Consider the following 14,929-nt stretch of genomic DNA (forward strand, 5'->3'; position numbering starts at 1 on the left):
TCATTTATAGGGTACTTTCTATTGGGAAGTAGCTGTCCCCAACCCTGACATCTAAATTTCAATGCCTTTAAATAACACTTTTCAATTTTTTTATTTTTTTTCAATGATTTAGTTTCAAAGATCTTTATGATTAGGTTGAAACAGAACTTGGAATATTAAGATTTATTGTGGGTTTAATTTTTAAATCAATTTACTATACTCAAAAAATCATGTCCCTAGTTTTCATGTCACTACCGAAACACAAGAGTTTTAGTCCATTGGCTGAGCCTGTGTTTTAGCCACGACTCTGCATTTTTGACCATATAGTGACACTGCATCTCTGTCCCTAATGGTTGAATGGTAAGTAGCTAAATCCCATAGTTTTTATATAAATGTGTTCCAAAGTCTGAAAATCGACGTGTAACCTTAAGAATTGTCACTACCGAAACGCATGTTTTCTTCAATTAAGTAAACCTTTTGGGGTTTCATGGAAAATCTTATGTTTGTATGTGTGTTCACCTCTTCAAAGATGTGTTTGCAAGCCGTGTGCTTGCTAGAATTCTTTATTTATGCTTAAAGTTTGCTAGAATTGTCACTACCGAAACAGTCACTACCGAAACATATGGTAGTTAACAGATGATTTTGGTAGTGACAAAATGAAATGGTAAGTAGTTCAATCCCATAATTTTTAAATAAATGTGTTGTGTGGACTAAAGGGCGGCCCAGAGCACCTTTTGGGAGAGAAATGAACATCCATCCAACAGTGCAGTCACTACCGAAACAGTGCAGTCACTACCGAAACAGATAAATTGAACTTGAAAATTTGGTAAAAATTTCATTTCTATGGATTTCATTGTGAAAACCTTCAAGAAATATTTGTAAAAATACTCTTCAGAGAAGGGAAGGAAACACAATCTGAACAGGTCAATAATAATACTGTTTTACTATAGTAAATGTGATGTTTCGGTAGTGACAATTTTTGGAAGAGGAAAAACATTCCAACACATTCTGAAAATACAATATAAAACTTGACTGTTCTTTTACTAGATATGTGTACTTTAGATATGGTACAATATACATACGGACAAAGTTTTGGGAATAAACCATATAAAAATTCTAAATATATCCGACATGACTTTGCATCAATTCGGTAGAATGGCCCATATATCTTCCATCTCCATACACACCGAAGGTGGAATGTACAGGGAATGAAACGCTGACGCCGGTTTGTTAAAGTTAAGATATACTGTTGAGAGAATTTGTTTTTTCATTTCATTTTGAATATGGTAGGATGTAAAAGGAGTGCCTTCACTCAGAGGTCCTGTCAGATAAACATTGGCATTGCCAGTAAACTGCCCAGAGTTGCTTTATTTTTCAGTGGAATGAAATCAGACATAAACTCATCACTGATATACTGTTCTTCCAGAGCCTACTGTTGTCTATTATCTGGTTTCTTCACTCCATATCCATGTCAAAACAGAGCATTCCTCTGCTCTCACAGCAGCGGGCAAGCAGGTCACATTCTCAAGCGCTGATGTAAATTACTGTCAGGATGTTCAGTAAGCTAACACATTTGCCCCCGACTTCCACAACACCAGATCAACAGTAATTCTGTATAGGTGAGCTGTTGGTGAAAGGATGAAGCTTCACCAGTCTCTACCTTAGTGATTCATAATGAAAATAATATCTGCATTGGCATAGTGTGAATTTATGTATTCTCAGGCAAACTACTCAAAATCTCTTGCTGATCAGGTTCCAGCTTTCATAAAAGAAAAATCACTGAACCTCAAAGGTTGACAGAAGTAAAATCAATACTCTCTCCACACTTTAAGAGGTTGCTTTTTCATTCAGGCCTTAATGGAAACCCACCACCTGGTCAACATAATTCTGGTCAGCATTATTTCAAACACTGTACAGACTTTTCAGTTCGCTTCTCAGTTCTACCACGCAAACCAAATTTAATTTCCTGGTGACCTAACAACTTGAGGACTCCACAATAGACATTTCCAAAACTTGTTAAGCAGTGCTTTGAGAACTGAAATTAAGGTCTGTGTGACCTTGAAGCACCAGTGGCTGTTGGATAATCCGACCACCAAAAAAAGGGAGTTGTTCTCCCGTGACTCGGCCCCTGGCTGAAACCCTCATGCGTCCCTGCTGTGGAATTCCCTCCGCGTGAACCGCGTCCCAGACGTGGCCGGGGAGAAAGAGCAACACGTGGGGGTGCGGGTGGGGAAAGAGAATTAGAAAAGCAGGAATTCCCTTCCAGTGGCCCTCTGAAACAATGGCGACCTGGCTTTTTTCATCAGCGACTGCGGTCTTGGCCGCACCCTGGGTGACCTCCACCTGGCACATCCACTAACCAGGCAGTTTACAGCAGGCCAGCAGGGTGTGTGTGTGTGTGTGTGTGTGTGTGTGTGTGTGTGTGTGCGTGTGCTCAGCTCAAGCTCTCAATGAAAACGAGATGCAAATATAGGGTGTTTTACATGGACAAGGCATAATTTAGGTCCAGAGAAAAGTACTGTGCCCGTGTGGATAAAATTACTGGTAATAATTTCCTGACATTGCCTCTCTTGTCAAGCCAATTAACTGTCCAATAAAAAAAGATTTACAAAATGTACCAATGTGTGTAGGAATCATGGACAGGACATATTTGAAGAAGTGGTAGTTGAACAATTTTCCTAGCTAATGTGATGTTAGTGAAGAAGCAAAAAGAGTCGTCAAGATTTAATACATTGGCTATTAAATGAACAGATTAATTCACCTAACCGAGTGTGTGTCATGTGGTAGGGGTTTCAAGACACTACCGGGGCCTTTAACTGCCTGTGTTTCAGTGTTTATAGCAGATGATCTGCTGTTAAACCGTCTTGTTCAGCCGTCAGCGTATGTGCCACTAATCACTGTCATAAAACAATCACTTTCTCCAGACAATGAAGAACACAATGTGAATGTATGAGTGTTTGCATGTGTTGGCTGGATTGATCTTGGGTGTTGTCGTATTAAGCGACTATGTCCTCTCCTGCCTGATCAGCTACCTCAAAAACAGCCCGGCACAGATCCACCGCCAGCTTTCTCGCCCCATTTATAATTGAAAAAAGTTTTGACAGGAGATGACAGCAGATCCTAAATCAGCTGGATGAGACTTGAGAGCTCACTGCAGTAAGACTACCAGATTGCCAGTAGGCTTCCCGTCCAAGCAACCATCTGTTGATATGTGTTGCCATGGGTAACATTTTAGGCTACTGCAACATTTCATATTAGAGTTCTAATTAGAAAGCTATGTATTTTTGTAAACGCACAGCATAATAGAGTCACAATAAATGTTACTCATAGTTAAAGAGACAGAACCCAATATATCCTCTTTCTCTGTTATGCTAGCTTGACCTGAGAGGTATTTGTATCTGCACTTGGTGATGGTGCTTAATGGCAAGTGAGTATTAGTTATAAGTTAGGCCAGTGTCTGTAAAAATTTCACAAGTGAGTGTAAAAGACTGCCCAAAGGGGAAGTTGCTAAGCAACAGCTTCTCTGAAAGAGAAACAAAGACATGGCACAAGAACACCAATGACTACTTGTATTTCAGTCTGACCTTTAGTCCAGCAATTAGCAAAGCTACTCATGTAATTAGTTTCTCAAGTGTTGCACAAAATATTAATCTGTTAAGGATGTCGGACATTTTCCCTCAAAGTCCTCCCTTATATCTTCTTTTCAAAGGCTCATCTCATCAATAGATACAGTATGTGTGTTTTGAATTAGGTTGTGAATATGAGGACAGTCCAGAATTTCCTAAAGGCATTGATCCCAAGGACAAAATCCAACATTCCCTACCCTACCCTTCCCATTCCCTATTCCCTTTGACTCCTAGGACCCCGACATTCCATGTAAATCTACTGTAAAGGCCTGATGGTGTTGTGGTGGAAGCACTGTGGGTACCTCCCAACCGGATGTGGAAGTGAAGTAATCCAGAAACGCATTTCTGGCCTGGCTGCTGTAAGCAGCAGGTGTTTGTGTCCGATAGAGCGGTGCGGACCCGTCTGATCTCAGCAATCAGGAAACAGCGGTGAGATGAGGAACTCCCAAACAATCACAAGCAGAACACTGTTAACCTCGTTAGGCACTCCAGAGTGACAATAGTCTTGTGGAAGCTAATTGTTGTTGTCGACAAGGTCAACCCCCCACCCGCCTGTCGTCAAAAAAAGAGGGAAAACAATCCAAAACCAATTTCCTCGGTTTGGTGCCAAAGAAAATAACTAAATTAATAGCACAGAACTATAATAATAGGTACTAAGGAGAGAGAACTACTATTAGCTGATAACTGCATAACTGCTACTTAGAATTTTACAAGCATTTAGCACTATATGTTTAAAAACTTGTGTCCAGGGACAGCATAGATTCCATAAAATTCGGTGAGTGCACCCACATATGGATTCATCAACCAGTTTTACTCTAGTTTACTTGTGATCTATTATCTCTCTGAATGATTGCTGTCAAACAGACAACATTTAGCTTGTGTATTGGCAGGCTAAATGCAAGCGTGAGTTGTCTTCCGTTTGATGCATGTCTGTGTGCAAAGGAATGAAAACACTCCTAATCATTTTCGAATGAGCCACAGATGTTTGCAAGAAAGTGAAAAATAAACAGATATCCAAGATACAAATACTCTGCACATTTCATGTGGTTGACATGAATGAGCACTCTGAAAATACTCCTAGACTGCAGCAAATCCAATCAATGGTAAACTAAAACTCTGTAAACAAAGACCTTATTCAAGAAAGTCACATCGGAATTGATACTGGGTATCTGAGCCTTGGGGCCACCTTACTGCATCTATGATCAAATCTCTGAGCCTTCACACCCCTCTATAGCTCCAGTTTAACATGCTTATCAAGCAGCTCGGCTTTAACCATAACTGGGCAGTTATAGTTTTTTTCTGCATGCTTAAACACATGGGTTGGCAGCCTATAGAAAGCCAAATCGCGAGCCCGCATAGATTAATGAAAACATGAGTTATAACTCGTTTATAATATTTTACTAAGGATTTATAAAGGGTTTACAACCTCGTTTATAACCTAATTACAAACCATTTATAAACCCAAATAGTGAGCCCGCATAGATTAATGAAAACATGAGTTATAACTCATTTATAATGGTTCACTAAGGATAGCCAGTTAAGGGATGGACAATGGGTTGGCAGCCTATAGAGAGCCAAATCGCGAGCCCGCATAGATTAATGAAAACATGAGTTATAACTCGTTAATAATATTTTACTAAGGATTTATAAAGGGTTTACAACCTCGTTTTTAACCTAATTATGAACCATTTATGAACCCAAATAGTGAGCCCGCATAGATTAATGAAAACATGAGTTATAACTCATTTATAATGGTTCACTAAGGATAGCCAGTTAAGGGATGGACAATCGGTTGGTATAGAAAGATGGTGATCTTGCCAAATAGTGAGCCCGCATAGATTAATGAAAACACTAGTTATAACTCGTTTATAAGGGTTTACTATTTGCATAGATTAATGAAAACACTAGTTATTACTCGTTTATAAGGCTTTACTACCTCATTTATAAACCATTTATAAACCTTTATAAAGGGACCCTTATTGTAAAGTGGTACCGAATAATTAATCCCAAGAACATGTTTGGAAAGATCAGTGAAGTCAGTTAGAAAGTGTACATTATGTAGCTCCTCTAGTTCTGTAGGCTTTCCCTCTCTGTCTATAAAATGATTCCAAGTGCTTTTGTACTTTGTTTGAGGGCATTGGATGAAAGTAATGACAAACCTGAAAGATGAATAAATAACAGAAAGTAACTTTCTCAGCACCATCTATAAAAGCGATATTGCCATCACATTGCCCTTTCTGAGAGCAGCTTGCCCATAAACACCAAAGGTTTGGTGGAGAGAGACACCAGATATTTTGTGAACAAGAGCCCAAGTCATTTTCCACAAGTATATGCTTTGCTTGAAAGCTTCTCCCTGTGCACACAATAAAGCTATCCATGCTGCAATGTGCAAGACTAATCACTGGAAGGTTTTGCTGCAGAGTGTGGGGGGGCGGGGCAGGGGGAGAGGAAAAGCGACTCTTAGATCATGCCTTGGACACTCCGTAAACTGAGAACGTAATCCCTGTATCTCCCCGAGCTCACCACAGGGTTTTACTGCTTTGGCTCCCGCTCCTGCTCCCTGGATCCCCACTCTGGCCCTTTAGCCTCTGGGGCCACGTCCAAACCCACCCCAGTCCATATATGCTGTATGGTAGCGCCGTCCCCCATCTCCATCACAGCGAGCTCCTGGAGCAGACCTCAACTGGAGGCCCTCGGCCAAATTTGTTAGCATTTCCATACGGTGGGATGTTAAGGAGTCTCTCGAAGGGCACTCTTAGAGAATGGAGGACATAGATCTTCAGATGAATGGGCAGTGGGGGGGCCTGGTCAAGGATGATTGAGGAAGGGAGGGGGTGTATTAAGGGGCTGGTCGTTGGTGATTCCAAAACAATACTCTGTTTGGTCCCCTGAGTGATCAGATTGGTAGAATACAGAATGGGGTGACAATGACTCCTAATTCCACCAGAACTTCTGGGTACTGTAGTTTGAAAGTTACGGAATTACCTAGTATGTTTCTTAACAATTACTTGATAGAGATAGCTTTGACAAGGGGATGTGAACCACTACGAAACACTTTGGGATGGCTATTGAGCTAGTTCAGTGCAACTTAAATATCATATAATATTTGTACAGCTATGCATACTGTACTATACATGTAAGCATTTAGTAGTTGCTGGTTAAGTAGCTGATGGCTTATTGGAGCCATAAAGTCTTCATTGCCCACTTTTGGCTTATAATGCAAGATATGGAGTTCGAGGTTCCACTCACCATCATCCAGGTACATCTGATCAAGCTCCTGAGGCTCCTGCTTGATGCTGACAGCCAGTGAGGAGGGACTCCCCTGCTGGGGCAGGAAAGCGGAAGGGCTTCTTCTGGGCGAGCCCTTGGGTGGTTGTGGGGAGACTGAGACCGGTGCCTCGTGTGGGGGAGCATGGGACAGGGACTGGCTGCTGAAGGGGCGCTCCGGCGGAGTCCCGTTGGTGGTAGACAGGTGTTGCGTGGAGACGACCCTGGGATGGAAGAGGACGGACTGCTGGTAGCAGGCAGCCGTCGCTTGGATGGCAGACACTTGTGTGGCAGAGGCCGTGGCTGAAGGCAGGGGCCCCGTGGGCAGCTGCGGGGAACTGAGTAGCAGGCCTTTTGGGAAGTGCGTGGGTGACGGGTCGTGCAGTTTGGGGCTGCCAACGGGGGAGGAGGCAGAAGTGGGGGAGGCCAATGAGGACGGCTTCCCTCTGAGTCTCTGGGGGCAGGGGGCGCCACCGAACAGCCCCACTGGCCTCGGGTCAACAGGCATCACGGCGGACAGCACCTGCGGGGAGTAGTAAGGCTTCGAATGCAAAGTGAAGCCAGGTGCATGCTGAGGGAGCTCATAGTCATCATGAGGCTCTGTTTTTATTGTTGGAACTACAAAAGAAAGAAAAGAACAATACCTATGTATAGTTGGATGGAAGAATAAAAAAGATAAAAGAAAACTAATATGGCGCACCATATTTTGGACATCATTTGGATATACCATGTGTGGGGTCAATGCTAGAGTGGATGGAGTTGAGTCACAGACACAGACCCCTACAAAAAGGCCTTGTTCTTCCAAACGTCACATTCTACTGTTGTAATTAGGAATCTAAGCAATACTAATGAATTTGCCCATGTTTAGAGATTGCTGCGTGTCTTAGGGAGCATGTGCAACGGAATAGGCTGGTGGCTTGGATACGAGCAGCCAAACAAACAGCCGCTCATCAATGGGCCTGTGTGTCCAGAGCAGTGAGTCGCCCGCGCCCAATTGAAAACATTTGATTTAAAAAAAATGTATGAATCATCACCACAAGGCTTGTAGCTTCTCTCCCTTGGAACTTTTTCTACATTAGTATCCTATAGATGTGAAATTACAGAGCTTTATAAATCATTTCAAGTCATATACAATCCAAATAGCTTCTGATTTGGCAACATACTCAGCATTTGAAAAACTATGGACTGTATTCTGTAGCTTTTTTCATGTATGAAGCAAAGTTTTAAATGTAGTGGCAAAGACTTACACATAGGCTTTAAAGCATCTCCTGTGCCCTTATCTGTAATACTCAACATCTCAGCAAAAGAAAAAGACGGAAAAAACGCAACACTCGTTTCCTTCGTTTAGATCAAAGCTGTTTTCCTTGCCTCTCATGAACCACCAACCAAACCACATCCACATGCAGAGGGACAGAAGCTTCCAGTTCTATGAAGTATCGTGTCAACACCACCTGAGAATGGGGGAACTCACAGTCACCCTAACCACGCGGTGAAAATAGAAACCAGACTCTTATTAATAGTGGCAGCAAGAGGAAGTTAAGTAGTCGAGCAGGACTGACGTAGAGACACTAACATGTGGCTATGAAAGCTTTTATCAGCGATAACAGAAGCGTAGGGATGATCGTTTATGTCATCAGATTTTTGACAGCTATGAAAAATAGATCGGTCACATGAAATTAATTAGCACAGGCTAAATAGGATCCTTTTCATTGACCATAGCACAACACTGGCAATGAGTACAAATAAACTCTTGCAGTGAAGACTGACTAACCACAAAGAACCTCCAGTCAGAGTCTTCCGAAGGTGTATTTACAGAGCCTGTATGGAGGCTCCTTTAAGGGAGCATTTTCCAAACCACAATAACTGTACTCAAACAAACTGGAATAACATTTTGTGACAATATACGTAGCTCAAAACAGTTTACTCTGGAAAATTGCCCGAACACAGTTTCATCCATCAATTAATACATTAATTAACTAAATAATGCAGCTACCATCAAAAAGGTTTATGCACAGTACTTAATGTTTCTTTGTGCACGCCATGGCTGAGGGTTTGTTCAAATTAACTGTTGGACTGAGTTGTGCTAATTAGGAGATCCTGGATGCAACCTAGAAACCCTAATGTAAAGTCTTACCTAATACCCTAAGGTTAATGTCAGAATATTGTAGGCCAAATGGAAAGTACCATCTACTTGACTTCCCACATTCCCTGCCTCTTCCATAGGGCGCACAAGAAGACACCACCAGGGTACTAAACCAAGCACCATGGGAGTTGAACTGGCCTGACCTGACCTGACCTGACCTGACCTGACAGACAAGCCTATGAACCCCTCCATTGTGTTTGCAGCCTCAGTCCTGTGGCAGCTAGCGGTGGCACTCCAGCATTGGGTATGGTTTTATTTCATCTGGCAATCCAATTTGTATTCCCACATTTGAGCCCCACCCAAGCCGAGGCCTATTAATGATCCTATAGCTGCTCCAACAGGTATGAAAAAGACTGAATTTAATGGTGGTGCTTTTATAACAATGGAAACATTCTCCACTTGTTATTTTGTTCCCTTCTTAAAAAGCTCAAGCTCAGGATAGCCCTTAATGGAGATCGTCTTAAAATGTAAATGTCAGTGTCCAAACACCAAATGAAATGTAGAATGGGAAGTGTGGAACAACAAAAATGAACCCAATTATCAAGTGACTATAGTGGGTCTCGATGTGAGAATAATAATTTAAGAACACAATCTAGAAATAAGTTTATAAACAATTGACACAATAAGAGCTAGTCACACTTACGCTCTGTAAGGCACTGTGAATGCAGACCTAAAGAGAAGCAAGATCTCTCGGTGAGTGTGGTGTTCTTGTTTACCTTTGGGTGGCAGATACTTGAAGTGTTGGCACTGGCTCCTCCTGCGTTTGCCGTTGCACACATAGAAGCTCACGGACACCGGGCTGGCTATATTCTGGTTCCTATATGTGGGGATTTCGATCAACAAGTTTGTCTGCAACAAAAAAGTAAGCAAAAGATTTTACTGTGTAGATCATACATTTTGTCTGAGTTTGAATATTTGTTCCCACTTCTGATATCGAATTGCATGACATTACACGACAACATATAACCATCATTAAACCAAATATCAACTGCAACCAATTAAGCACAAGGCGTTTCATGTTGTGTCAGCCATTGTTTCAATAATTGGAGCCATATGCCTGATGAGACACAGCTTGATATAATTTGGTAATTTGTTGAAATCAAATGTTTGGTTAAATATCAAGTTCCCACAGTTAAATCCAAACCACCGATGTCAATGTTGTACTGAATAAATCAGTTACCCAGGGCCCTTAACTCTTAGAGTTCAATTTCCCTAGAGGTCAAGTTTTTGTCCTAGAATCAAAAAAACACCCCCAGAAATCTTTAATCTTCTTCATACATGCCACTTTTGTTTTTAGTTAGGGGAAATATACAAAAACATCAAGGCATGTGAGACTACCTAAAAAAATAAATCAGGCCTGTGACCCCCATTGTGTGCGTACACTATTTTATCTCTGCGCTCGATCTAAAGTCTAGTCAAATATGCTCCCTCACCAAGCACAAATCATTCTTCACACCGTAGATGCTGCTAGTGTTTTCTGCTACACTGAGTTCCCTGGCTCTGAGACTGTCTCTGCACCATCCAGACAGTTTGTTTCTCCAGCTCCTCACCCAGCTGTCTAGCAGTCATTCCCACACCAGACAGACCTGAACTTCCTATCAAGTCACAGCTGTGTAGAGCCATCTTTAAACTCGGAGATAAATACAGTGAGATGGGATTAATATAAGGGATGTAGAAGCTGGCCATGTGAAGTCCACTATCTGGAGGAAATTATAGATTAACGACGGACACGTAGTGAGTAGTGAGAAGATGTTGACAGAGCCAGATCACAGCTATTGTTGGGTCGTCTTAACTCTCTGAGGTGAAAACAGGGAGATGACTCTGATCTGAAACCTGTAGGAGCTAGCTATTAGAAACCTGTTTTTTTGCAAATGATAGATATATGATGGACATAGTCTCTTATATTACATTTCAACAGGGAATAGACATATGATGGTCAGAGTACCTAAAACATGTTGCCTGCAATGACAGTATTTTGAGAACTTGGTTGAATAGAAGGCCTCAAAGCTGAACTCTTGTCTCTATTCTAGTGGCAATCAAACATTTCTTGGATGACTATAATAAATGGAATATTCATTGTTCATGCTCAATGATTGAAAAAGTGACACAAAATACTTGCTGACACATAAAGAGGGTATGGCATTGATATGGACCTGTCGGAACGTTCCTACCTCCAAAGAAGGCATGTAATAGCCCAAATGTCTGTGACTGGGTGGATGCTATGAACTTCAAAATGGCTTTCTAGTGGTGAGCAATTCTAACTTTTCCTTGTTAAACAACTCTGTTAGAGAAGGACAGTTTATTACACTAGCCAAGAAAACACTTCACAAATTAGCTCTACGTAGTGAGGACTGAAAAAGTGTTATCCAAACACCATTGAAATGGAGGGAGAAAACCTTATTCCAACCCTGGGGGAAGGCATGAAGGAATATGTTCACACAAAGATTCCCAGCTGCTTACGACCAGGAGGACACTGTGGAGATTAGCTTTGGCTAGACTGATGCTACAATGTTTAAAATGGGCCCGGTCCCACATGCCTGAGCCAGGTGTAAATGGCCAACAGTTTGCAGCCAGACATGTTGTAACTGCGAACATTCAGCCAGCACAGATATGGACTGGGGTGAGGGAGTGAGGGGGCGTCGGGGGGGTTGGGATTTTGGAGCAGGTGCAAAGACTTTAGCGCGCAGACACTGTCTAATCCAGTCTTGTGTCTTTCCCCCCTCAGGTCTGAGAGAGAAGCTTGCTGATGAGTCAGCCTGTCAGGCAGCCCTGGCCTCCAGGTGTCTCACATAACCCAAAGTCTTCCCCTCAGACAGCCCCTCAGGAACTGAAAATGTGTTTTTCTTTCTTTCTTTCTTTCTTTCTCTCTCTCTCTCTCTCTCTCTCTCTCTTTTTTCTCTCTCTCTCTCTCTCTCTCTTCTTTTCTTTTCCAGCTGCTCCCATGACAGTCATTTCTCCAAAGGTTCTGTCAATTTCACAAGAAGATTTCCTCCTTTGGTTATAAGAACGATATACCTTTATCAAATCAGCAGGTCTAGTATATGTGGGAATAACAGATAAGCAGTCTAGCGACACAGCCTATAAGGTCAATGTTTTGCTCCTCTAGTTCACAGGCCATGACTAAAAAATTCAACGAAAATATGGAATGTGATTTTTGGACACCTTAAGCAAATTCCTTCTCAACTTGGAGTTTATAGTAACTGACAAGTTCAAGCTTTGACACAGCACATTAACTTCTCAGAAAATCCAGATTTCAGCTAGAAGATGATTAATTACTCTACGGCAGAGGGCTTACCGATTTAGAGGATTCCTTGTCAACTTTGGCTTCCATCTCCCATATATGATGGCCATCTACAGAAACAAAAACATGCACAGGATTTGCTTTGGTTATTTGTCAGCAAATATTAGCGTTCTGTAATAAGTGACTCGGAGAGAAGCCAAGTCGATGGAAATACGTGGATGATAAACAGCTTACATAGGCAGTTATAGAAGAGGCCAGCCTGAAAAGTTGAACTTCAATCAAACCTACACAGTGCAACCCAACCAGATGTGATTGCAGGACAAACAAATCTAAACATCAGTACCCTAACTAGGAGTCCATAATATAATGAAAGACCAATTAATAAAGTAAAATAATTTGCTCTCTATGTCCGTTTCCAAACATCAATCATTTGTCATTCCCAGTAAAATTCTTCAATGCAACCTTTTTTTAACTGTCCCTTTCATCCTTCAAAAGCTGCCCACTTACAGCCAGAGACAAAAGATCTTCTAAACACTCATTTGCTATTTTAAGTGTCACTCGTCAGCGGGCGGGCTTTTTCTCCTTAACTGGTTAATAAAACTGCGTAAATCACTGCCTTTGGGTCGCAGCAGTGACTGGCTGGCAACGTCTTAAATAGAACTGACATCATAACCATTCCTTTCATATGAATGAAGGGTGCCTGTAAACAACCCCAGGCTGACTTGTGCTTCGTAGTGGCTTTGGGATTGTTGTGTCTGTAGGGCCAGCTGGTGCAAAGGAGGTCGTGACACACATGTTCATCACTTTTTTATAAACACCACAACATAGAGACGTGGCGCTCATGATATAATGTGTCATGTCATTGGTTGTTTCAATCTAAATGAACCAACAGTAAAATGGCAAGGTAAGACTCCCAGATATTTTTACAAATTTGAATGTTAGTGAGAGACAATTGCAGTATATATTTAGTCATAACGTTGTACGTTTCTTTGAAGTACATAATTAGTTTCCAGAGAAACAGGGCTTCCCAGTTAACTTTCTCTCTAAATTCATGGACATCTGAATAAATCCCTTCCAGATGCAAAGGCATGACAGCTAATTGTTGTGACAGCTAATGCTTGGAGGAGTCTCATAAACTGTAGGTGTTTTGTTTTTTGGCTAACTAAACATTGCAATTCCCATTTAAGAATACCTCCCAGGAAGACTAGGCTGACAATGAGGTAGCTATCACAATAACAGTCCCCTGTCCTTCACTTGCAATGATAAAAGTTAAAGTGATTTAAACACTCGACTCTTGTGAAAATATGTTAGTAAGCGTACTGAGTTAGTAGTTGATAGAGTGATAGAATGCCATCACTCTCTCAAAAAACTCCAAACTAGTAAAGGAATGGTTTTTAAAAGGACTTCTATGGATGTCTTGGCTTCTTACCACAGACAGAGCCTAAGAGGTTGAACTCATAATACAGGTGAAGAGGGCTTGCTGTTTTCCTCAGTGTGTTACCCATTTTCAGTTGTGAAAAACTCTTTAGACAATCCGGTCTTTGCCAGGAAGAAAAAGTTCTGTGTGAAGTAGCTTTTCACAGATGCCCTATAGTGTGCTGCATGCGTGAGGTCCATACTGTTGTGTACAGTAATGGGCTTTCCTTCACTTAAGTGTTTGGGTGAGGGTGGTGGACGGGGATCACAACATTCGTCTGTAATTTGTGGGTGAATCCACTTAATTTGTGGCTGTCCACACGTTAGCTGTGGAGTTGAGGTTCACTGAGGCATTGATGTGGCAGATCCCAGGACTCAAGTCTCTCTAGCGTCTCTCTAGTATCTCTCTCTCCCTCTCTCTCTATTTCTCTCTCTTTCTCTCTCTCTCTCAAGTCCCTCTCTCTCTCTCTCTGCTCTGGGAAACCCTCCAGGAGGGAAACCTTAGAGCGGCCAGGCTGACACACCAGGGGTAAACATGTTTTTTTCTCATGTAGGATCTATCATGCTGTGATTTAATAGCTGACAGTTTCAAAGTGGCTGTTCAAGGCAAAATACAAGTATTTTGAACAGACATTGATGATTCATTTGAAATTAATCTTTTGTTATATAACTCTTTCAAAGTAAGACATACAGTACGTGTCAGAGAAAGTTCAAGTTTTTCAAGATGGGACAGAAATCCTAAACTCTGTTTGTTTGTTGCTTTTGGGTTTAATAATGACTTTTTATATGGCTGGCTTAATGCAGAACACCATGGCACAGCCAATGCTCTCACACTTCTTGCTTGCACTATTCCGTGCCACATCCCTCATTTCTTTCCTTTTCTTTGGCCCTTCACCAACACCCTCTCCTCCTCCACTTCCTCCTCCTCCTCCACCAACCTCCTTCCTCCCTCTCTCTCTTGGCAACTCTTCTCGCTCTTGCATCCCACTCACTCTCTCTCCCTTTCTCTTTCTCTCCCACACACCTCCCTCCCTACACAAATAACCCTGCCCGGTTCAGACACAACACAGAGTCTGTGCTGCACCACTGTGGTAGGCAGGCAGGCGGGCACTAGGCTTGGACCAAAGTATGTGAGCGTGTATGTGTGTGTTTGTGTGTGTTGGGGGGGGATTGGGGTAAGTCAACTGGGGCGACTGCTGTTTGTCATCCCCTGGCCCAAGGGTGGGGCAGGGTGGTGGTGGAGGTGGAGAAGCAGGG

General features: G+C 42.1%; 1 protein-coding gene across 1 annotated transcript in view; it reads right to left on the minus strand.

Annotated features, from left to right (window-relative positions):
- Window positions 1-14,929, minus strand: part of nfatc1 (nuclear factor of activated T cells 1) — a 32,475-nt gene that overhangs the window by 1,359 nt on the left and 16,187 nt on the right. Inside the window, exons 7-9 of the mRNA XM_080837419.1 lie at window positions 12,311-12,366; window positions 9,732-9,864; window positions 6,855-7,490 (exon numbers count right to left, since the gene is read on the minus strand). Coding sequence (XP_080693545.1) covers window positions 6,855-7,490; window positions 9,732-9,864; window positions 12,311-12,366 — 825 coding nt within the window. The remainder of the gene's footprint in view (window positions 1-6,854; window positions 7,491-9,731; window positions 9,865-12,310; window positions 12,367-14,929) is intronic.

Source organism: Sprattus sprattus (assembly GCF_963457725.1).
Source record: "Sprattus sprattus genome assembly, chromosome: 4".
In the NCBI taxonomy this organism is placed as follows: Eukaryota; Metazoa; Chordata; class Actinopteri; order Clupeiformes; family Clupeidae; genus Sprattus; species Sprattus sprattus.